We start from the raw sequence: 24,449 nt of genomic DNA on the forward strand, positions 1-24,449 counted from the left end.
ACCATTGTGAAATAAGCCCAAAGAAAAGTTTAGTTGTGAACTTCTCTATCCCTAAGAATTTATAAGAACTTCAATTTTTAAGTTTTTGGTATTTTGTAAATATTTTCAACACTGAATCATTTTCCTATTTAATATATTTCTCTAATCATCTATTAAATGTGATCTCAAAACTCAAGTGATGACGATGTCGTTTGTGATTGAAAGATCAGATTGTCAAATGTCAAGTGGTGTGATAACAACCGACGTGTCATACGCAAAGAAGAGCTGCCAAACCGGCAGCTGGAAGTTGTCGTCTCATAGCAGCTTAAATACAATGTGAGAAGCACATGCGAGAAAGTGAATCCCATTTACACACGACAACAGGCCATAGTGACAAGTCCTTCGAAATTAGGGGTGCTCGCAAATCGGATTTTGCGGATTGAACATTAATCCATATCCGATCCACGATTTTATGGATTATAAATTTTCAATCCAATCTAATCCACAGATTGGTGAAACTCAATCCAAATTCAATCCATATCGGATCTACCATTTTACAGATTGATTTGTGAATTTAAAATTTTTAATTTTGCCCAATCTACGAAGTAATAAAATTAACAAATCTAATATAAAAATAATAATTTACTACCGATTAAATTCAAAATTAAATAAAATTTAAAGAAATTAATTGTTTAAATAAAGCTAGAATAGTACATTCAAAGTTTCAAAATGTAACACACCGAAAAGAAAAAATCTCATTTGTTTATATCAATACATGAAAATTAACTAAAATTATGAATTTAAATAGGTATAAAAGTTGAAACTTAAAACCTTAGATGTAACAGGAAAAAAAAATTAAGAACCTTGAAGAGCTTGAAAAGAAAGTCTGAAATTGTAAGTACCTCAAGTGGTGAAGTGAAACAGTGATGGCTTGTGCGTGCGACGGGGTAGAGGTTTGGTGTTATGTGCTAAAATGTTCTGTTAGGCTTAGGGTGTTTTGTTCTGCTTTAGAATTTTTAATGTCTACGAAGTTGTATTTGCTTATTTAATTATTGAAATATTTAATCCATATTTAATCCACCAACCACAGATTTTTAAATTTTCAATCCAATCCAATCCATCAATCCATGAATCGAATTTTTACGAATCAAATTAGATTCTAAACACCCCTAATCAAAATATAATTTCACGTTAGTTATCTCATAAATGACTCCTTATTTTAATGGACTGAACTCAAGTGACAAGCCCATCGATGCCTCCTCCAAATTTGAGGTGCGGCCCAATTCCAAAGTAATACCGAAAAAAAATGTTAAAAAAAAAGGAGGGGACCATAAATATAACCAGACCTCACAAGGATATAGTTATGACAATTATCTAGATATCCAACTACAAAAATTCGCATTTTAGTTAAAGGGACTTATTTTATATATAAAGTCATGTATCAATTTTCTTCTAGCAATCAATTTAAAAATTTCATTCAATTGAAACTACTCTACCAATTTTTATTAGTCATTTTTTTTGTTCGAGACCTAAGTTTTGTCATAATTATTATATCAAGGTCACTTGTGTTAACAAATGGACTCAAATTTTTTTTACTATCCAATTCAAAAGATAGGCTCATTGTACTCCCACATCAATTAAATTTTGACCCATTCTCTTTCACGTGCTCTAAGAGAGGAGTTAAAGAACCAAACAACCAAATGTTGTTTATCTCAATCGCTCATATATATTTGATTTACATATTTTATATTTCATGTGATATTTTTCTTAAGTTTTCATTAACATAACATAAATCAAATTGCTACTTTTTGTATGACTGAGATGTGGTAGGCTGGTTATTTATAACCATATTAAAACCAATATATCATAAACTGCTCCCTTCCATAATAATTAATGCAAGGCAACACTACATTGTTCTGTCATTGTCATAATATGTTGACAAGATAGAGCAACATATCTGTCAATATAGGTAAACGAATTCGAAAATCTGAATTAAATTTAGGGAGCCCAACGTTACGTTAATTTTAACATATATTCATATACGGTAATAATATTTATGGTGAGATTTATTATTATTATTGCATGTAACGTAAGTTACGATTAAATGTAACGTAGCACTGACCTTAAATTTAATAAAATCCTACAAAAAGTCATAAAAAGATAATAATTGAATTGATCAGACTGACTGTGCATGCAGGTACTGAATCGTGCAAGAGGAGTTGAAAGTGGGTGTTGGAAAAAGCTAAAAATAATAAGGCAATGATGAAAAAATTAGGGTAATTTTTAAAAACTTCCCCTGAGGTTTGGGCTTATTGCAAATAGATGGCGAGAATTGATTTATTTGTAAAAAACTCCATACCGTCAGTTAAGTTTAACATTGACAGTTAGTTGACCGTGCAAAGACAATATTACCCTTAATAATAGTTTATAAACGAAAATAACTAAAAAAAAACTAAAATTATTAGCTATTTTACACTTTTTAAATTATTGATATTTTCTTAAAGTTCCTATAAAAAAGTTAAAATTAAAAAATTAAAAAATCCTCTTTAAATTATTGATATTTTCTTAAAATTCCTACAAGAAAGATAAAATTAAAAATTTAAAAATGAAATAGTCATAATCTTTACCTATAATATTGTAAATTTTTAGAATTAACAAGGATAAAATTGTCAAAAAATAGGGTTTGTGCTTTTTGCACCAATAATTTTAGTTTTTTTATAGTTATTTTCGTTTACAAACTATTGTTAAGGGTAATATTGTCTTTGCATGGTCAACTAACGGTCAATGTTAAACTTAACTGACGGTAAAGAATTTTTTACAAATAAATCAATTCTCGCCATCTACTTGCAATAAGCCCAAACCTCAGGGGAGGTTTTAAAAATTACCCGAAAAAATTATCACAGTATATCAAATGCAAACTGTCTTATGCATGTCAGGGTTTCCATTTCTTTTTAAAAAAAAATAGATTGTACAATTTTGACTTTCGTCTAAGCTGTTGACTGTCAAAAGTAGATTATGTTATCATTAGATAATGACAGATCAACAAAGCAAATTTTTTTCCCCCAAATATAAATGACGATAATTTCCGTGATTTAGTGAGGTGGGTACTGGGTGGAAGTGCTATTAGTTTTCATCTCACAATTCAAAACTTCCATTTTGCACAACCTAATTTAGAAAAATCTCTTAAAAAGCGCTTTTAGTTATAAGTGTTTTATAATTACTAATATTTTTTATTTTTAATTTAACTCTCTCTCTCTCTCTCTCTCTCTCTCTCTCATACATCACTGTCTATATATGCTTGAGCTAGCTAAGCTAGGGTTCCGAATATGAGAAAAATATGTTGGAGTTGAGGGGAATGGTGGCTGGTTCAAGGCTTCAAAAGAGAGTTTCTTAAGAAATAAGAAACAATTATTAATCTCTCTCTAAAGATAGCTTTGGACCAGGCTTCCTTCCTCTCAAAATTAAACACCTATCTATTATTAAATGGCTCCTTTTCATTTTGTTAATTTTTTTGCTTCTGATTGATCTCATAGAGTATTGTGGGCAAGCAAATTTTCTTTTATTGAGTTATTGTGAGGATTAGGTTGAGAGGAATGTTGTCTGGCTCAAGGTCATGGAGGAAGAATAAATATATGAGCCCTAAATTATTCTTGGACCAGGCTTCATTCCACTAAACCAACTCCTCTTTTTTTCCTTTTTTTTGGGGGGGTTCTGTACGTCATCAAATTCTTATGTTTCTTCGTCTCCCTTTCCATGCAGTCCATGAATAATCAGAAGAAATGAGAATCTTTGAGGTAAGTTTTCTATAAATGGAGAATTATTAATTTCTCTTGCTTAATTGTGGATACACTCATTGCTTGTTTGCATTTTATAAGAAATTAACTTTTTTCAATTTTAACGATATATATTATTCTTAATACATTATGATTTTTTTATGCGAATGCATAAATTCTGTAATTAAGATCGATGCAGACTCATTCATGGTTTATTCATGATTCGTACATACTTTTTTTAACAGCCAACTTGCTTCAACTCATTGTAGTTATTATCTATAAATTATAACTTTATTTTATTAAGACTTAGGTTTCTATAAAAAATAAATACAGAAACTTGTAATGAGTTGGAATGCTGTTTACTTGATACAACAATATTAATTATTCACTGTATTCTCTCTGTGCTTTCTTTTGGGTGCATTCTCTTAATCTCTAAAACAGATTACATTTCAACAAGAAATTAAAGAGTTCATTTCTTATCACTTCAATGCTTAATAATTCACCCGGAGAAGATAGAATATTACTCTGTGAACTACTTAAACTAAATGTTTGTGAAAAGATTGATGCATTATATATGCAATGCCTTCTCCTGGTTTCTATTTGTTGTTTGAAATTGGACGTGATAAAAATCTTGAATCATTTCTTTAATATTCTCCTTTTTTTTTACGGAAAAAAATAAAAAGAGAAAAAGAAAGACATCCAAAAAGCACATATAGATGACAGGCAACACTTCGTTTTTATTAATAATTAGGAATAAAAATTGAATTAAAGTAGATAAGAGAGATTATTGTTCATTGACAAAGAGAAGGTTTAATAATTTCTCATCACTCGAATGTTACATTTCACAATCACAAGGATATGACCCTATTTTACTGTAAGTTATCAATTAATTAGATGCGAAAGTTTCATGTACTGCTAGCCACTAACCAGGTAGCTAGGTCTATATTTCTCTTCCGTTTCAAATCACCCACACAACTAGGGTGGCTTAAAAATATCTGACACAATCTACAATTTCAATATCGGCCAAAATAAGGCATTAAGTCAGATAATATTGACAAAATTATTATAGAAAAAATTTTAAAAAGCCGAACTACAAATCCGATATCGACATAAAATAAGGCATCAAGTTGGTTAAAATTAATACAATTATTATAGAAACGTATTTTAAAAACTTAAGGATGACAGAACACTAACAGAAATAACGAAATGCCAAACTTATTTATCATGTTCATTGATATTTTCCAATTAACACAGTAAAACCAACCAAGGATGTTTTTGGCAAATATTTTTTTAATCTAAATATCATTGCTCATTGTTATGTTTGGGATTTGGATAATCATTTGATAATTGTGGGTGATCTTCATGCTGGTTCAAATTTGACAACGGGGCATGAATAAAATACGAAACACCAACCCCGCTACCAGCTCTAAACACAACCAACGAAAAGAATCCATTAAAAAGAAAAATTTGTCTGTATTTTCTCTTAATTATTACAATCTAAACTTGCATGTTAACAGAGTTTGTCTTAAACTTTCTCGGGAAAATGTGATGTGGGTTTGCACTGAAATGTGACTTTTCTACGTTATTGCATGTACTTTTATTTTTGTCATGAAAATGCTTACTGAAGAGCTGAGAAAAAAGAAAGAGAGAATGAGGAGATGCCATAAGTAGATTAAATTTTTTGAACAGTTAACGAGAAAATATTTGCAAGGCCGGCGTGTTTCTCGGTTAATAGATTTTTCTTGGACACGAAATCCATCATATATAAATGTATCAAAATACCTGTAAATATGATTCCAAGCACATTAATAAGAAGTGGGCATCAATTATGAAGTTTTCATAATTGTTGAAAAAACTACTGCCGTTGTGGGAAAAAGTGCTTAGCTCAGCAGCAGAAGCCAGAAGCCAGAATCCAGAAGCAATTTCCTGCATTTTCTCGTGGAGTTGTAGTACGTCGTTACAGGTTTCTTAATGGCTATTTTGTGTGTTCATGTGAAGAGTAAATGACGATTGACGATCTGACAATTCTTGGGAAATGAAACAGAGGGCAGATTTTTGGTACGTTTATCATTCATTGCTAGTTATCTTGGTTGGTTTTGGAGTCAAATTTACTGGAAGTGATTTACAAAGTGTATATAGCATAGTAGCTAGGCTAATAAATGATATATTTGACTTCGACTCTTCAACAGTTTCAATTGTTAACTGATCTCGATTGATTAATACTATATCATCTTTATGAATGTTATGGAAGTATATATATATATATATATATATATATATATATATTTTTATTTGGTAGTAATTCTAACCTTTTGTTTTTCAGAATATATTTTTATGCAGATCTTTAAACGAACTACATCAATGCAAACTCATGTTATATTAATTTTTAAGAAATTACTTAATTGATATATATTATCGAAATAGAATCAAATATTCTTACTATTATAAAACCATTAGTTTGGAGATATTATAAGGCTCTGTTTGATATAACTTTTCAAATAGAGTTTATTTAAGTAGAGTTTTTATTTGTAGAGCTTTCACTTAAAAAAAATTTAGTTATTTAGTTATCAATGAGAGCTTTTATTAAAACTTATAAAATTATTTTAATAGGTAAGTTAAAGTTATGTTATAGAAAGAATAAAATAAGATTGTCAAATAAGTAAAGGACATTTCAAATGCCTTAAAATTTAAAAGAGTTTTTAACTTGTACTTTTAAAAATCCAAAATTTGAGCTTTAGGCAAAATATCTTATTTAATCGTCAAAAACTCAAAAAAAAAAAATCAAACAATCAAAAAAATTTTAATAAGAGCTTATGCGATTAAATAAACATTAATGACCATTAGATAATGCATACCAAATAGGTATCAAGAGATATATATTTATTCCATTAAAAAGGAAAATTGTTGAAATCATTTTATGTATAACGTAGATTTAGCTATATAGAATAGATTCACCGTATTTAAAAATTACTTAAAATGGCGAACCATATTTAGTTGAGTAGTAGGCACTTGCGGTCTACTCCACTCATATTCTAGAGGTCAAGGATTTAATCCTTTGGTGGAGGTTAATTTTCTTTTAAATATTTAAAAGTAGATCTAGCCAATTTAGGTTTAGATTCCAAACTATATGATAATCGACTTTTGATTATAAACATGTAATTATTCTTAGGTGCAAGCACCATAATTTATTTTTATTAGAGACATGCTCTTAAACTGTGCGGTTTAAGAGAGTTTTTTTTAATAAATTATATATCTGTATAGTTTAATAAAATTAAAAACTAATCCTATAAAAATCATGATTTTAAAGCGTGTCTACATAAAAAAAATATTTGTATATGAATTCAAACATATGTGTTTGTAGAAGTTGATTTATCTGTAGTCCATAGTTCATCATACATTTGGAATAGAGCTCACTCCCTCTTTAGAAAAATCACTTGGGCTCAAATTTTGTTGGACCGACTTTCTAAAAAATGAGATAAAAATGAGAATACCCTAATTTTAAAGGATATAGAAAGTACAAACCTCCAAATGATATAAAAAATATTTATATAGTAGAGTTTAGAATAATAACATTTAACAACTTTTTGTATCATCTCAATAAATAGAATGAGTGATTGAAACTTTATAACAAAATTTAAAATACTATCCATACAGTACCAGAGCAAATTTGATGCGACTCGATTATTGAATCGGGTCGGATCTTATGCTTTATTGGGGAACGCCGCCCAATTCAGGCCCATGTTTTAAAAAGTTTCCAAAATTCTGTTGCCCACGACAACGCCTCTATCCTCCGAATTTGGCGGGACAATGCATAAATAAAGAAACCCAACGAAAAACAAAGAGGGTTAATAACAGTCAATCAGTGGCGTCTTCGAATTCAAAGGCAGCAATGATGGACAGAGAAGACGGCGGAGGTGGAGGAGGGGGTGGGCCCACTGCCACGCCGCGGCCCAGGAAGGGAATGGGGCTGAGGACATGGCTGGTAGTTTCGGAATCCGGGCAGTCACGGGTTGAGGAGGTGGGAAAGCACGTGATCATGCGGCGTACTGGGTTGCCGGCACGTGACCTCAGGGTGCTGGATCCTTTGCTGTCTTACCCATCTTCGATTCTGGGGCGTGAGCGCGCCATTGTGATTAATTTGGAGCACATCAAGGCTATTGTGACGGCCAAGGAGGTACTGATGCTCTATTCTACCAACCCTCTGGTTGTTCAGTTCGTTCAGGATTTGCAGCATCGCATTTCTTCTCTTCAAGCTTTGTCCACACAACAGGTGTTTGATTATATTCATTTTATTTATTTCTGCGAAATTTTTGGTACCTTGTTTGGAGTTCTTCTTGATCATACCTTGTAACTCATAAAATTTGTTGCCAAAAAAGTCCTTAAATTTTGTAAAATGTTGTTGGAGAGGTCAACAAAGGGTTAAATTTTGAAAATCAACAAAGGGTTTGAATATAGGAAACTGCGTTTGTTTTATTTTACTGGGGACTTTCTTGTAAATTAGGGAATATTATCTGATATGAGCTTCTGACCTTGTGAATTATGAACTGGTTAAAAGGCAGGGGAGAGAGATGAAATGGAAAGGGAAGATAAAGCTGAAGCTAATTTGTCTGGTCCCTCACAACATACTCTTCGCAGGAGGGCTTCTATAAGTTCTAATGAGAGGAAAGATGATGCTCCAGAGACATCGGTGGTGGCGGGTCCTAAGGTTTTGGCATTTGAGTTTAGAGCACTTGAGTCTTGTCTTGAATCTGCATGCAGATGCCTTGATTCTGAGGTATGTGTTCAATTTCTTCTTAATACGTGCTATTGCATTAGTAAACTTTAATCATCTTTTCTTGCAAGTAGTTGTGCACTTGATGTGCATGAAAATGTTATGGACATGCAGCGTTTATTTGCAATTAAAGAAATTATTTTTGTTTGTTCCATGAAAGTAATAAAGGATGCGCTTAGGAAAATCAAAAAAAAGTATCACAATGTTAAATTTTGTGAATTATTGATGGCCAGAAAGGATATCTTTTTGTTCTGAGCAATGGCTAAGAAAAGTTATTCTTTTTCTAGGCATGTGGCTCATACAGTGACAAATACTTAATTCATATATTCAGCTTTATGATTTTGTAATTTTAGTTCTGCTTTGGACGAGAGGTTGTTGTTTGGTTAGGAGACATCATATGAACAATTTTGGTGATGATGGAATTAGCTGTTGGAGGATGGGTGATTTTAATGCAGTTTCTAGCACTGGTCAACTGCACATGTGCTCTTGTTCATGCTGTGGAATCTGCATTCGTTGTATAACCATAATTTGCGGGTCTCTTTTTAACAATATCAAATAAAGTTATTCATTTTTGTTTTAAATCCTTTCAATTTCAATTTGCATGCCGAAGTTACTCAAAACTTTACTATGTCACAGTTTCCTCATTGCAAAACCAGAAAAATATGGTTGAGAAATTAAAGTAGCATTTTTAGAAAGTAACCTATTAACTTTTCCAGATAAATGCTTAGCTAAAGATGCATGCCAAATGAAATTAATTTGCAGCAGCAAGGAGTGAAAATACAAGAGGCTGAATGATTTAAGAACACATGCTCTAGAAGCTCCATGCATTAATTGTCTCTGGCTCTTAGCAAAATTGTTTTCCTCCATGGAATTAAATTTGTGGCCCATGCTAAATCTATCACCTTTTTAACTAACTTTCAAAATTCCCAAGAGAAACAGCTACTTCTGAAGCCAAACATGTTATTGCTTTTCCTATCAAATTGTGTTCTGCATTTCCGGATTAAATTTATGATTGGTGCAATTGATCTTACACTATGTCCTGTATGGGCTGGATTTGATTTTAAATGTATCAGACTCGAACGCTAGAGGAAGAGGCTTATCCAGCATTAGATGAACTCACTACAAAAATCAGCACTCTAAATCTTGAGCGTGTTAGACAGATAAAGAGTCGCCTAGTTGCAATAAATGGTCGTGTTCAAAAGGTAAGATAATATATTGGTTAGCTTTTGTCATTTGTTGTCTTTAATATTGTGTATATTTTCTTTCTGTGCAACGTAGGTTATTGTTTAGAAAGTAATGAATTTCAGACGAGTGATTATATTTTTAGATTGTCTGAACTTAAAAATTTATTTTGAGTCAATGAGACCTCTCTCTCCCATGAAAATGTCTTTTTGTTTGTCTTTCTATCCCGACATTTCTATATTTTCTCTAGATTCTTACCCTTGCCTATGGATATCTAATCACATAATGAAGTTGACACCTTTGTTCTTGAGCATCTGAATTGACAAGACATCCTGATATTAAAGAGTGTTTAAGGGCTCCTCTCACGAGTAAGCAGGAAATACAATCCTTGTGTGTGAAAATGGGACACAGGGTTCCTTATCTAAGTTGTATGAGTCCAGTGCTTTTATACGCATATTATTGGATATCAATGAGAGCACTGGCAGCTTAGCATCTGGAAGTGCTCCTTGTGCAAGAATATTTGTTAAAAATTTCTACATGCAAATGTAGTTTTACTTGGCAATGGCACCTGTTAGAGTGATAAACCCAGAACATTCAGTTGCCTCAGGTGACTGGAGATGGCTTGAGATACTATGGGCTAATAGATTATAAACAGATGAGGTTGTCTCTCTGAACAGAAATTGCTCAATTTTTGAAGTCGAAAATATTAATTTTATAATCTCTCTATCATGTGATAAGTTATCCACTAGGTCATGCTAAGATGACAGTGTCAGTCACTCAAACAACTGTGTAATCACTCACAACCGACCGTCGAATCTGTTATAAGTTTATCTATGATGAAGTTAGACACACCTAGCAATAAGTTCATCTTATAATTTTTATTTGCAACATGTCCATTAATTATAACGTATGCCACAAGGTTTCTTCTCCAGATTTTATGAAATTTACTTTTGGCTTGGACACTGTGAAATGTTAAAAACTTCCAAAAGATTTTGCAAGTGGCATGGTTTTTTTCTTTAAGTCTATTATATAGTTTCTAATTTTGAGATCATCTTGTAACTTGTAGGTGAGAGATGAAATCGAGCATTTGCTGGATGATGACAATGATATGGCTGAAATGTATTTGACAGAAAAGCTTAATGCTTCAAAAGAGGAAGTAAGTGATGAAGATGATGACAGGTAATAACTGAATCCTTCTTCTTAATACAAGATAAAAGTTGCTTTTACTTATTCTGGGTTCTAACAAGTGCCAACATTTCCCAAAACATATCTTCTAGGTTCTTAGAGTTTCATTAGCTGTTAGTTCATTTAATTTCTTTATCATAAAGGGGTTGATAACTAAAATGTTTGAATTTATTTCAATTTTAATTGGATGTTGGCTTAAACACAAAATTTTGGCATTCAGGATTATAAAAATATTATCCTATTAGTGCTGATGTCTTCATTTTTCTGTTTTTCCTTTTGGTTTACTTGAAAACAAAAAATTATTTTAAATTCATAGTAGAGATGTGAAGAGATCAACCTTAAATGAAAAACGTGTGCCCCAACATTTTGTAGTCCTATGGGACTCGTTGAGGTCGATTTATTTGGTTTAGAAGTGAACAAAAAAGGGGAGGCTAAAATTTTACTTCTGAAGAAGAATTATATGTCCCTCTCTTAGAGATGGTGCTATCAAATGATCACCCTTTGTTACAGTGAAAGCTGGCCAATTAGGACTTGTTCAGCTTATAGAGTATATCCAAAAGGCTTCTTTATTCACTCCTTGGTGGGTTTGATTAATCTTGCTATTTTTTCATGACTTGTGGTAAATTAAAAGCTAAAATTTTTTTCTGTTTTTATTTGTGTAAAAGCTGTAATAAATTTTCAAATTGTTCCATTTAAATGGATTGTGATACATTTTATACCAAATTTGAGAAATTAATTCCTATTCTGGAAAGTTGCATTGGCCAGCTGAATCAGAAGTTTTCACTCACATAGCTATCAATTTTCACTATATTTGTTTTTATTCTCTTTCCAAGAATTTCTTGGTCAAACTGAGAATTTTGCAACGTCCACACTAGGCCAGACAGAGTTAACCAAACATAGAGACAGAAACAACTCTAACAAACTTGGCTATGATACCTCTTCAGGAAAATATATTTCTCGCAATCTCATAAAATATCGAGTAAAATAGAGGAACAAAATTCTTCAATATGAGGACTTAGGCTACAAGTAAGTGCACTGAAGTTTGCTCTTTCCTCGCTCCCTCCTCCAACTTGACATTCTCTAATGTGCTTAATTTAAAATCTGATAATTTTGACTTTAGTTGTATGAAGATTATCAAGCTTGTTTAGATAGTCCATTTCTTCTACTTACACTGTTATTTCACTGCAGGTCAGAAAATAACTCACAAAACTTCACTAGCTTCAAGCCCAATGTGGAGGAGCTAGAAATGCTGTTAGAAGCCTATTTCGCACAAATAGATGGCATCTTACAAAAATTATCTGATGTATGTATCTGCTTGCTTCTGCTCTTCAAGTATTTAATTTATATGATTTCTTTACACCGTTCTATGCAATCCAGCTGTATTGGCTTCTCATCTTGTTACCGTATCAGTGTGGTGAAAAGCATGAAATTATTTCAGATTATGATTAAGCTACAGCTAGACATGCTGTTATAATATACAATGTTTAAATACACGGTCTCTCTCTCTACTTATAACGTTTTCGGACAAGCTTCGCATACATTATTCATATGTCTATTGTCTATTGTTTTGTTAAGATGAGCGAGTATGTAGACGACACAGAAGACTGTATCAACATCATGTTGGATGACACACAGAATCAACTGCTGCAGATGGGAGTGTTGCTGAGTGCTGCAAACATGATACTCAATGCTGGTATTGTTGTTGTAGGTTTATTTGGCATGAACATTCATATTACTCTCTTTGATGCACCAACTATAAAGTTTTGGCAGACTACATGTGGTACAATAGGAGGTTGTCTTGCTTTATATCTGATTGCAGTTGGATGGGGCAAGAAAAAGATTATGTTGTCTACATAGATTTGTTTTAGTGGAAAAAAGTTCTTGAGCTTATGACACATGAAACATTGAAACTTCATTGTTCTGTGTCAGCGTACGTGAGCTATGACTATACTATCCAGTATCCACATGAGAGATGGTTTTGCTCTTTCATCATAATGGAGATGGCAGAGATTTTCTTTTTCTACTTTTTGTAATTTTTATGTTTGTTAATTATGCCGTAAAAAAATTATCTAAAATTAATTCATCCATTTCAGGAGCTTACTATGTTTACATTATTTCTTGAAAATACAAGCCAGTAACCCCAAATGAAGTTTAGTATCCTACAAATTTTATATTTTACCGTCCATAGATATTGACAATTGAGCAGCAAACTAACAGATGATTTCGCTTATATTCCAATCAATAATTGAATTTAATAGCTAATCTGTTGAGTGATGATTACTGGCATTTAAGACCCGGACATATTGCAAAATTAAACAAAAATCAGCAGTAGGATTACCAGAAAATGATTGAAAGTACAAACTTCTGTAGAACTCTCTTCAATCAATCTATAGCCATTAAACCATATAACTAATTTCTAAAGCAATATTTTCATCATATTTTCTTTTCTATACCCAAAAATTCTTATTTCACATGATCACATCTCTTTCTTCTTTATAAAATTGTCAATATAAAAGAAAGTACTACTAACGTGCAAACTCATATACTAATTCAAACTAAAAGCAAAAATATCTTGAGCGAAAAAGGGGAAATAGAGGACATGCAAATCCCACCATTCTTACTACTGAAAATCACACCAACATCACTTGGAAAATATATATCCATCAATTTCTATGAAGAACAAACAAACATAAGTCTAGTTTCCAAAGTAGGTCAATGCCAGTTAAATTATTACAAATGCATTTGCCATGCAGAAACAGAAATGCAAATGTTGTTCGAGAGTTTTATGCATTACTGACCCAATAAGATTAAATCTACCAAATAATGAAACAGAAAAAAGCTTTGCCGCACACATTGTTCCACTCCACACTGACATTTGGACACGAATTTACCATTGGACTCATTCTTCCGGAGTATCAGAACGAATAGCTGATAACAAAACCAATAAAGTCATCAGATTACTTGTCACGAAATAATGAGACTGATAAGATATATAGAGAAAAAAAGAGCAACATGAAACCAAGCCAGAAAGCAGAGCGAACATGTAAAGGATGCATAAAATTGTCGACCATTCACATTATTAGTACGTTCTTGGAACGACTTGAATTCTTCATTCCACGTACTTGCTTTACACCCATCACATTTATCGGTAATAATACTACAGCAGGAAGAAATTGCTTGGGAATAGGATGAAGTTTTTCCTTCGTATTTTTCGTAGTGCAGAGCACCATATATTCAGGCATGATTAATAAAACAAGCATAATTTTTTACTTTCTTCTACTTTTAAGTATTATAAAAAATAAAGGATCATTGACAGAAGAGAAAAGGTAGTTTCCAACAAAGTGACTCAGATGAATCAGCAATTCAGAAGTAAAATGCAGTTATAACTAAAGATTGTCTAAGAGAAAAAGTGAAGAAGCATTGCTGCTGAAATTATTAATTAACGCATCTACCGAGAAAAAGAAAATGAGCTAGAGAGTGACAAATGAATGCTGCAAACTACCAGGCCCATTATCAGTCTGCTTGACTTCTCAATCATCGTAGTCAAAATGAAAGGCAAAAGGCGAAATAACTGCATAAAAATGTCACTTATACAAGGCATGAAACTCATCTATCCAAGAAAGAAGACACATAACAGCATATAATGCAACATAAGACGCCATCGAACAATGTCATAGCAAACATAAACTGCACCCAATTCAAGAGACGGTTGACTGAATCTTTCATAAGCTATCTAGAAGAAGAATTAACTAGGATAGAATTTCACCATAAATTGTTAAGAAAAGGACCTAAACATTCTATCTACACTGTTTTCTAAAAATAAACAACTACTTTCAACCGTCCAATAATAAAACAGTAAACCAGTACAACATCATGCCCAAAACTCTGAAAGAAGCCCAACAAGAGAAGAGAACCCATGTCCAGCTAATCTATGCCCAGGAAAAAATAGAAACCAAAGCCAGCTGACTAATTCAAATAGTTTCTATGGGTTTATTTTATATGTAACTACAAGATGAGCCAAATATGTTCAACCATAACAAATGCCATCAAGGTAAAAACCATGAGCAGCTTAGCTCCTTCCAATCAAGTAAGACATTAAAGAATATAGCTGCCATCAAGGTAAAAACCATGAGCAGCTAAGCTCCTTCCAATCAAGTAACACATTAAAGAATATATCGTGGACATATACAGGCAAAATAGCAGGCTTATAAGGCCTAACAGCAATTGCACAATCAGAGCAAAAGTTCCATCTAAAGCTCCACACAGGACTCGCAAAAATCAACAATAGTAAGAATCCACATAACAAATCAAATGAAGATAACAAGAAATCATTAAAAGAAGGAACCAAATGAAACCCACTACAAAATTTACAAACAAACCAAGCCCAAATCATCATTAATTCATATCTGAGATTAGATAATGCTTAAAGTTTCATTTTTTAAACCCCGCAATTAGTGAAAATTTTATTTTTTCCCAAAACCCAGAATTGAAAGCCAAGAAATTAATAAAAAAATAAATAAATCGGAACACCAGATTTTTCATACAAGACAAACACAGCAAATGTGATGTGAAAGCAGATCTAAATAAACCAAAAAAATGCTTACTGGGTTTCTGGGGTTTGCCATCGGTCCACTTAGAGATAGAGAAGTGAACCTTCTCGCGAGTGAGGGCCTCGGTTTTGTAAGGTTCCTTGAGACAATTCCTCACCAGATTCGCACAGATGTTCGAGTACGATATGTATGTCATCCCCGCTGCTCTCCAAAACGGCACCGCTGCGTTTGAAGCCATTTGCTTTTTTCTTTCTTCTTTCTCTCTTGCTCTCTCTTTGTGGGTTGCCGTCAGCTAGCGAAAGAAAACGATGATGACGGTGATGAAGGCTAAAAGCCACCAACAGTAATGATCTCGAAGAGTGAAGACCTAGAGTTTCAGAGGAAAATTCACCTGTGGACCTCTATGTGGGCTGGGCTGAGTCCTATTATACTCCAATTGGGCTTCTACGTTGGCCCAAATTAATAGTTATAATTTCAAAAGAGTTGATATATTTTCTTTTTCTTAAATTAGTTCAATCTATTTTTATAATTTTCGTAATCATACACGTGACTATGTGAGATTGCATTCAACAGCCAGCGCATTCATCATTAGTCCATTTCATTTTTATTACTATTAATATACGAATACAAATTGACTGGTAAATACATAAAAAAAAATGATTGAGATTTGAAATTCAGTTTAATGTAACCTACACAAAAAATTCGCTCATAAAGAAAGAATAAAAAAATTATATTTTCGTACACAGACAAAAACCCCAAGTAGGTATATATTTTAACTTTTAAAATAGAAGGGAAATTTTATTTTTTGTCTTTTTTTTTGGGGAAAATGGCTGATACACTCTTAACATTTAAGAAAAGGGATAAAAACTCCCTAACATTTTTTAAAAGACCTTTACACCCCAATTTCTTTACAGATTCAGTTTATTTTAACATAAATTATATTTTCAACTTATAATTATCATTATCTCCCTCTAGCATATAAGTCAATATATTGACCCTGCACATGTCATAAAAAAAAAATTATTGATTGCCCAATTCACCAATAGATTGTTAATAGAATTATGAACATGCCCTTTATTTATAAGGTAGGAATTTTGACATAGAGATTCAATTTAATTTTCCATTTTTTTCCAATTTAACCATTGATTATTAATTAAATAACGAAAACAAAAAATACCCTTATTTATAATGAATAAAATCACTAAATTTCGACTAGGGCTGTTTAACATCCCTTCTGGCCTAATTTTCTCTTGAACCCAAATAAATTTGATTCATTATTCAAGAATAATCCACAATTCATTATTTCATGCATTATTTATACCTAAAAAAGTAACTGAACTTCATTTCATGCTGCAAAGATTACTGATGCCATATCAATAGCGTAATTCTTCAAAAACATGTTAACCATTTAAACTTCCATGATTAAAAAAAAAAAACATTTAGAAGAAAATCAAAAGTTGGTTACAACAATAATCATTAAATCTTCATAGTACTAATTAGCATATCCAATTGATGTGAAAAACCACAATTATTTGATTAGTTTTCATAGCAAACCATAATCTTTGAATTGGTACGGTCGTTCTAGTAAACATGACAAAAAATCATTATATCATAATATTGTATCAAATAAAGCTACTAGACATTACAACAATAACCATAATATAGTCAAAACTGTAAATAAGCAAAAGATTAGGTTATCAGCGATGGTGATTGGAAAATTGGACTAAGATGGATCAATTTGAAAGATTTGAGGACGGTGGGAGTAATGAGTGTAATGATGGGGGTGGTTTGTCTAAAAAAGCAGCAGTTTGGTTAGAAATTTGAGACCAAAGGCTATAGTTTGTGTTGGTTCCAATTCCGACGAATGATATGTCGATTGGCGGTGATAAATGGTTAGAAAGGCGGTGTTGATGGAGAGGAATTGTTTGATGGTGATGGTGTTCACACGGTGGAATCCAGAGAATGGATGGCGGTGGTGTCACGTGGTTTTTGACAGATATCGGCGATTTCAATGGCGAAATGACAATGATCTCAGCTAGTTTTTGTCGGTCGACTCACTCTGACCTTGATGGAGGCTTGATCGACAGCAAAATAATAAAATGACGAAATGTCAAAGTGTTATGAGAACCTTCTCTCTCACTCTCTCTTCAAAGAAAAGATTTTCAATAATCAATATAGCAAATGTATACATATACTTCAACAGTTCAACACAGAAATAATTTCAATTTACTAACTTCATTTTATATAAAAAAACTCAATAATAGAAAATAAATATACAAATTTTTGCTGCATAAAAATCTCCAGTATATAAAAATTGGAAAGAGGGGGAAAAAAATCAAACATATCACAAACAGCCCCTTAAATTACAGTTATTCCAAATTATAGCTACTCTAAATAAGTAGTTTAATATTAGCCCCAAAACCCCAATTTGAAAGTTGAAAATTAAAAACCTGAGGCTGAAGCTCCGAAGAGACAGTGAAAGATGAGCTCAATCACTTGCAACCGTCATCCGCTTCCAAATCTGCACGCGCCGCGGCGACGGACGCCCTTTTCGCCCCAAACTCACTTTCCCCTGCCACGTGTTGGGTTCACAATTTTCCCAGGTACGCATTTTGTTTCTCTCTTTTGTAGGTAGCCCACCAAAAAAAAAATTAATATATTTAAGTCGCTAGAAAATTATTTATTCTAGGAAGATGATTGATTATTGGTTAAAAAAGCATTGATATGAATTGGAGTTGCATGCAATATGTATAAAGGTTCTGGGTGAGTCTTTGTGATTCTTATTTTTCGAGGTGATTAAATTGAAATTTCGATTTTTATCTCTGCGTTTTTCTTGTCACTTGTTTTCATTGATCTTTAAATAGTTATTTCTATAGGACGAAGGTGGTTTCAAAGAGTAACTTACTAACTTGTACATGTTAGACAGCAAAAGATGAGTCCATTGTATGTGAAAACTTTTTAAAAAGCATTAGCAGAATGATTGTGTGTTGTATTTTAAAGGAAAAGTTAAGAAACAGCGAGAATGTCGATAGCATAGTGTCTATAGTTTTGATAGGTGAGGCCAGTATTGTGATGTTTAATCCGTTTTGCTAAGTGTTGTATTCCTGAACTTTAACGGAGGTTAAAGCAGTTAAGCTACTTTATAAGTAGAGCGAGAAAATTGCTCAATGCTTTACCGAGGGCACTGTAGCTAATTAATTTATGTTTAAATTTAGGTTTGAAATCATATAATCAGAGACTTGCATTCAACTCTGGTGTTGTAGAAGTGCATGCATCAGCTTGGGATGAAAAACCCTACGAAATTCTACTCACTGGTAAAATAAGTTACCTGGACGAACAAGATGTAGTCACATTTCTTGATCCTCCAAAGGAGTTGATTCCTCTAGACCCTATTTCTTATAATCCTGCCGCTTATCTTTGGTAAGTAACAATATACTTGGCAATCAAGACATTTTTAAATGACTTGCTGATATGCTGGATTTTTCCGACTACTTTTTCGTGCATTTGTTTCTGTTTGGAAATTTACTGGTGTAAAATCAATGTGTTTCCTCATGTATATTGGAATGAAAACTAGTGGTATAGCTATTAATTGCGTGCATTTCAGTAATTGAGAATTAGAAAAACTATTTGGGTAGGTTAGTAATGACTTTGAAGTTTTTTCTGAAATGAAGTAAGAGATGAGCACCACTTTGTGCTCGTGGATTTTCTTATATGCATTGAAATCATGTGTTTTATCATGAATGATTCCCTTCGAACCTGTACTTATGGCATATAGTTGTAAACTTTTGTGATTAACAGGAAAAAGATTGAAGACATTCCGGAAGAAAGGCGACTTCGGTTGCTACGACTGCTAAACCCTAGGTCATCCCAATGAAGCTTTTCAATTTATTCATGTGTAAACATAATGATTAGCTTCTCATAAAAGCTTTCCCTGGCTCATATGTTAGTCCAGATCTCTATCTGAATTTTTATTTTATTTTATTTTAATCTGTGCATTGTGATCTATGCACCAAAAGTTCGCAAATAATATCGTTGAAGACACCTGTTTATGGTTTCAATGTATTCCTTGATATACCTTGACAAATTCTAATGCAGACTTATTTCAAGGGCTTGGGAGATAGCTGGTACACGATATGATGATCCTAAATTTGCAAAGAAGATTGCATCAAATGTGCTACGTAAGGAAGATGGTCAAATGCCACTCGAGTTTTACAATTGCCGAACAAGTGGAGGTAAGTCATTTCAAGAGAAAGAAAGAGCCTTTTTTTTAATTATTAATTTATCTGTTAATGTTTTATGTGAAATGAGGACATATTCCCCCACTTCCACCTCCTACTGTAAGTTTGCAAGTTATCCTAATATTATTATTGTTATTTTCAAAAACACAACATTATTAGATTTTTATTTGGGTACTGATTTATAGACATTGTATGATATTGATGTTCAAAATTGTTAACTAGGTCCATGGCCTATTGCTTGGATGAATTTCTTTAAGAAGGTTTGTTCTAGACTTCCTCATATAACTCTACAAGCCCACAATTACCTTTTGTTATCTCTCTGGTGTTTTACATTTAGTATGTTCTTTCATTCCTAATAAAATATGGTAACAGATGTCTGATTCATTTGTTACACTTTTCAGGCAATATTTTGTAGTGATGATGGGAGTACTTATGGTCGATTTATCAGTAAGCATGTGTATAAATTGGGCTCCTTATTAACTCTTGGTTGCTTCTATTTATTCATGGTTTATTTTTCTGTATCATATGTCTATGAGCTCACTTGATATCCAAAAGTGACTGGATTTGAACCAAGATAATATCATTCAGGTGGATCCATTGTGGGTCAATTGGTGAATTCCTTCAGCCCACTGTACTTTGTGGTCAATCAACTCAAGGAAGTAATGTCAACAGAACAGCCATGTGATTTGGCTTATGAATTTGGTGATGGATTATTTAGTCTCCATCAATACCCACAAGGCTTTCCAAGACCAGGTTGGAATCACTCTTAACATCTAATAAAGTAAAAGCCAATATTGAGCCTCTGATTCTCTTGATGAAAATTTATTTTCCAACTTTTGTTGAATTTACTTTATCATCAAATGAAAATGTTTCTCTTACTTCTCTTTTTTGGCTTCATGAATTATTCTCAGAGTTGCAGATGCATTGTGTAAGTCATGATGTTCTGTTGCATAATTTTCTTGTTTTATGCTTGCTTGGCAGATTAAGGACTCTATAAGCAAATTCTAAAAATATTAACATCAAAGAAGTTTGCAGAGTACTAAGGATAGAAGTATTTAAAAAGATTTTGTGAATGTCACTGAGGTGCGTACTTCGAATTTTATAATAAGAAGTTCCTAAGAGCCATTTGATTAAATAAGAAAAACATGGCACCTGTGGACTTTTATTCAAGTGATAAAATTCGTTTGAGGAGTCGTGCCCTCAACGGAAGCGGAACGGCAAGATCAGGCTGCACAGCACTTCTTCTTAGGATAGCAGTGCTAAAATTGGCGACTAGGGTTAAGAATTGATGTAAATGGTGTTTTAATGAGATGTGTAGAAGACCTATTGAGTTGGTTAAGTTATGATTGTTTAGCTAGTCTTGTGGAGTTTGGGTAAGATTTTGAGGTTCACTAGATTAAAATTGGGTAAATTCCGCCCTGCCCCCAAATGTTTCAACATATTCCACCGTGCACCCAAATGTTTCAACAATGCTCAATCCACATCCAAATCCGTTAATTTGACCGTTTATTCTAACGGTCAAAGGGTAAATTTGGAAGTTCATGCCCTAAATATTATTTTATGATGATAAATTAATTGATGGGATTATTATTAATTACCTTTAATTAAGAATTTTTAATGTAAATATTAATTATTGGATTAACATTTTATCTCATTTAATTCTTTTCTAATTCAAGATTAGGGGTATTTCAGACATTTCATTCACTTTCAAATAGTTCCGTTAAAAGTAACGGTCAAATTAACGGAATTGGGTGCGCGGTGGAAAATGTCGAAAGATTTGGGGGTTGGGTGGAAATAACCCATTAAAATTTTACATTTTAGTTTAGCAAAGAGTAAGAATTAAGAGAGAAAGAAAATGGGTAGACATTATCAAGAGAAGTGAGGAGAACTAGAGAAGAACAACAAAATGAACCCTAAGAGTCTATAATTTTTTATTGGGTCTGGATCTGATAATATATTTTTTATCCCCAGAACTCAGAAAAAATCAACAACCTTTTCTATTGACTCTGAATCCAAAGAGACATTAAATTCCAAGTAAAAGACAAAAATAACTTGTTAGTTGTTGAACTTTAAATGATGGGTGTAGAAAATAACCTATGAAAGTAAATAGTAGACATAAAATACCTAAAAATATCATTATTACTAGGAGCCGCTATTGGACCAACAAGTTCTCTTGTTGAGTTTTTAATTTTTTGGAGAAGATAATAATTGTCTAACCATATATGTTTGTTGCAATAGTTTTGACCTGTCTTTGATGAACTAACTGTCTGTTGCTATAGTTTTGTACCGTCTTTTGATAAACTAACTCTGGGATGGACTTTATTATGCTTTGGCAAAATGACCAGCTCGCAGGATAAGAAAGGACCTAGCAATTTTCTTTAACCTTGGTTTGTTTTTGGAAGATCTCCAGTGAGAATAATAACTCTGTGATAGGTATGATTTTCCGCATCTTAATAGAATTGGAATTCAACTATTTGAGCAATGACATTATGGTGTACTGTAGTAATTTGTCCACCAATGAAATTTAGGGATCAACTGTAGCTAATCCTAGGACTATTTAGTTTTCTCATGGAAAAAACTGAGGATTTGATGGCAACAAATAACTTGTGTTCATCTTTCAAGTAGTGAAAGTGAGTTGTATATTGATAGTTCCTTGAGCATCTGCACGCAGAAAGCCAGAAAGGTTGAGGGGCTGGATTGAATCGTATGACTTTGAAGAACAATAGTTGATAACTTCTCTTAATTTAATTGTTACCTGAATTGGACTCACCTGAACGTGAGTCTTCTGGTCCTGAAAAGAGTTGAACTCACCTAAACGTGTCACTGTAGAAATGCAGGATTTATGATCATGTAGCTTTAGGGGAAAAAACATTATGTAATGAATTGTATTTGGATTTTTGGGACTTTGATGCCTGTTGACTGGTAGATCTCAAAATACCAATGCTAAAATTGAAGATTAGTGTTGGGATTAGTGTATTTCATATATTAATGAATGGGATCTGGTGATACCATTAACTATCATATCATGTTAGATTTCTGTTTTCAGCTACAGAAAGATGTAACCACTATGACCAATGCGGACGTCTTCTGTACCTTTTGCAGTAAAGCATCCTTATCCTTTCGACGACCAAGTTGTGATCTATATACGTCATGTTGGGCCAGGAGTTTTAGTAGGGCAAGCATGGCAAGAAGGGAAAGAACTAGAACAACTGCCTCAAAAATTATGTGGAGAGATTTTAATGGTGAAAGATCATTCTGCATCCTGAGATATTCACTGAGAAAATGTTGTCTTTTCATACATATGTACATGTAGATTTGCTCTACATTTTATCTTTTTACTATTTGCTTACAGAGACGAGGGATTTGCACTAATTATGACTTAAATAGTACCTAAATGCCAAGAATTATATAAAGATTGGAAAGTTATAGTATTAAAGTGTTTGGTAAACACTAATGGCTTTTGTTTGGAAGTTATATTGATTTGATTAATAATTTGTATGGTAAAAAACTTATGATACCTCTCTCATCTTTATCAAGAGCAATATTGCGCTCTACGAAAGTCTGAATATTTCTCAACAAAAATCTTAACATCTCTCTATTAAGTTTCACTTGAAACTCAGAATTTCTTGAACAAATGTATTTCAAAATAATTTAAAAATTACATTCACTGTTACAAGCTACATTTTTTCTTCTACATTTATAATAAGATTTGTTTTTGAAGTTTTGGTTTTGTTTAATACAACTACATAAATAAAAGTGTTGAATTTAAGTGCAGACAAGTTTATTTAGCTTCTGTTGTGACTTGGATTTCTGGGTTTTGCTTTCAGGATTTTCACAATGTTTGTTGAATTCTTGAATATCCTTGTTTATTGTGGATCTCGGTTAACGGGGAACACATTAAGAACAGAATATGTTTATGAACCAGGATTCAAGAAGACGTGGAATCATTGAACAATTGAATAGTATTTGTTAGGTGTGTAATAAGCAAAAATAACATTTAATTTATTTTTTTGAAAAATATATAAATATTTATAAGAAAGTACAAAAAAATATTAACAGGGGAAGGATATTTGAACCCATTCATCAAATTACTATTATACAAAAATAATAAATTTTGTATACACCTTTTCATTCTCCTAGTATATCTCAGTTTTTTTTTCTTTTGAAGTAATCATTTATACAAATTAACAAATTTTAAAAAGAAATCATTGATAAACTCGTAAATGCCACCATGCCTTTACTAAAACAATTTAACTCTAGCTTTTGGCTTTTGCAACATTCAGGATATGTACGTTTGATATACTAGTTGAGATTCTCTAAAGCTGTTAATGAAAAGGTTAAAAATTGACACACTTGATAAATTTCGGATGAATCACTAAACAAATTCAAACATGGATGAAAAACCTACTTCTCAAATATTCATTCTCTTGGCTGAATCATACATAACTTACAATTGGTTAAATGCAATCTTTAACAACCCAACTTCTCCCTCCATTAATTCCCTTCAAACCAAATTAATTCCTTTTAAACAAACCCCATTTCGGAAATGCTCAGTTTCATTTTAACATTCTATTTAGATGATTTTATAAGGGAGCATTGGTTCCTTGCTTTCTAATTAACAGCGCAGCATAGGCTTATCACTCCATGAGAGTCACTATTCACCTCCCTCATAATAGATTATCTTATTTTGACATGTAAATTTCTTGTGCTTGTTAGATTTAGTTTAAGATTTCTTTTCTTATATGGCTTGTTAAGAGATTTCGCATTGAAA

General features: G+C 32.5%; 3 protein-coding genes and 1 non-coding gene across 8 annotated transcripts; 3 read left to right on the forward strand and 1 right to left on the reverse strand.

Moving 5' to 3' along the window:
* The first annotated feature begins 3,318 nt into the window (after nucleotides 1-3,318).
* MIR166H (microRNA MIR166h) lies at nucleotides 3,319-3,444 on the forward strand. Its single transcript, NR_161497.1, is given in 1 exon segment — nucleotides 3,319-3,444. It is a non-coding gene; the product is annotated as a microRNA MIR166h (primary transcript).
* Nucleotides 3,445-7,407: 3,963 nt separating this feature from the next.
* LOC102627042 (magnesium transporter MRS2-F-like) lies at nucleotides 7,408-12,990 on the forward strand. 2 transcript variants are annotated; one of them, XM_052443940.1, is made up of 7 exons: nucleotides 7,408-8,022; nucleotides 8,308-8,526; nucleotides 9,597-9,725; nucleotides 10,772-10,884; nucleotides 12,079-12,193; nucleotides 12,466-12,583; nucleotides 12,820-12,990. In XM_052443940.1, exons 1-7 carry the CDS (start codon nucleotides 7,456-7,458, stop codon nucleotides 12,921-12,923), a joined length of 1,365 nt encoding a protein of 454 aa, XP_052299900.1. In that variant the 5' UTR covers nucleotides 7,408-7,455; the 3' UTR covers nucleotides 12,924-12,990. The 2 variants fall into 2 exon arrangements, with proteins under 2 accessions (XP_052299900.1, XP_006492023.3); XM_006491960.4 differs by having other exon boundaries at nucleotides 7,409-8,022; nucleotides 12,466-12,911.
* A 491-nt stretch (nucleotides 12,991-13,481) lies between these two features.
* LOC102627332 (ATP synthase subunit epsilon, mitochondrial) lies at nucleotides 13,482-15,793 on the reverse strand. The gene is made up of 2 exons (XM_006491961.4): nucleotides 15,495-15,793; nucleotides 13,482-13,818 (listed from the first exon to the last, which is right to left on the reverse strand). Exons 1-2 carry the CDS (start codon nucleotides 15,676-15,678, stop codon nucleotides 13,790-13,792), a joined length of 213 nt encoding a protein of 70 aa, XP_006492024.1. The 5' UTR covers nucleotides 15,679-15,793; the 3' UTR covers nucleotides 13,482-13,789.
* A 2,071-nt stretch (nucleotides 15,794-17,864) lies between these two features.
* Nucleotides 17,865-23,132, forward strand: LOC102627620 (uncharacterized). Of its 4 annotated transcripts, XM_006491964.4 has the most exons (9): nucleotides 17,865-18,043; nucleotides 18,656-18,860; nucleotides 19,239-19,301; nucleotides 19,536-19,672; nucleotides 19,901-19,938; nucleotides 20,080-20,125; nucleotides 20,267-20,431; nucleotides 22,024-22,111; nucleotides 22,781-22,927. In XM_006491964.4, exons 1-8 carry the CDS (start codon nucleotides 17,923-17,925, stop codon nucleotides 22,089-22,091), a joined length of 843 nt encoding a protein of 280 aa, XP_006492027.2. In that variant the 5' UTR covers nucleotides 17,865-17,922; the 3' UTR covers nucleotides 22,092-22,111; nucleotides 22,781-22,927. The 4 variants fall into 4 exon arrangements, with proteins under 4 accessions (XP_006492027.2, XP_006492028.2, XP_024948664.2 ...); XM_006491965.4 differs by lacking the exon at nucleotides 22,024-22,111 and having other exon boundaries at nucleotides 22,725-22,870; XM_025092896.2 differs by lacking the exon at nucleotides 22,024-22,111 and having other exon boundaries at nucleotides 17,867-18,043; nucleotides 18,704-18,860; nucleotides 22,781-23,132.
* The last annotated feature ends 1,317 nt before the right edge of the window (nucleotides 23,133-24,449 follow it).

This window comes from Citrus sinensis, chromosome 7 (assembly GCF_022201045.2).
Source record: "Citrus sinensis cultivar Valencia sweet orange chromosome 7, DVS_A1.0, whole genome shotgun sequence".
NCBI lineage: Eukaryota > Viridiplantae > Streptophyta > Magnoliopsida > Sapindales > Rutaceae > Citrus > Citrus sinensis.

What these genes read in the sequence shown, in the direction of transcription:
- LOC102627042 (XM_006491960.4), top strand. Translation starts at nt 7,456, where the DNA reads ATGCTTTATTGGGGAACGCCGCCCAATTCAGGCCCATGTTTTAAAAAG. An exon ending in TAAATGGTCGTGTTCAAAAG is followed by an intron (nt 9,726 to 10,771) that starts GTAAGATAATAT and finishes TGTAACTTGTAG; the next exon opens with GTGAGAGATGAAATCGAGCA. An exon ending in TCTTACAAAAATTATCTGAT is followed by an intron (nt 12,194 to 12,465) that starts GTATGTATCTGC and finishes TGTTTTGTTAAG; the next exon opens with ATGAGCGAGTATGTAGACGA.
- LOC102627332 (XM_006491961.4), bottom strand. Translation starts at nt 15,678, where the DNA reads ATGGCTTCAAACGCAGCGGTGCCGTTTTGGAGAGCAGCGGGGATGACA. An exon ending in TGGCAAACCCCAGAAACCCA is followed by an intron (nt 13,819 to 15,494) that starts GTAAGCATTTTT and finishes TTTTGTTATCAG; the next exon opens with CTATTCGTTCTGATACTCCG.
- LOC102627620 (XM_006491962.4), top strand. Translation starts at nt 17,923, where the DNA reads ATGAGCTCAATCACTTGCAACCGTCATCCGCTTCCAAATCTGCACGCG. An exon ending in CAATTGCCGAACAAGTGGAG is followed by an intron (nt 19,673 to 19,900) that starts GTAAGTCATTTC and finishes ATTGTTAACTAG; the next exon opens with GTCCATGGCCTATTGCTTGG. An exon ending in TACTTATGGTCGATTTATCA is followed by an intron (nt 20,126 to 20,266) that starts GTAAGCATGTGT and finishes AATATCATTCAG; the next exon opens with GTGGATCCATTGTGGGTCAA.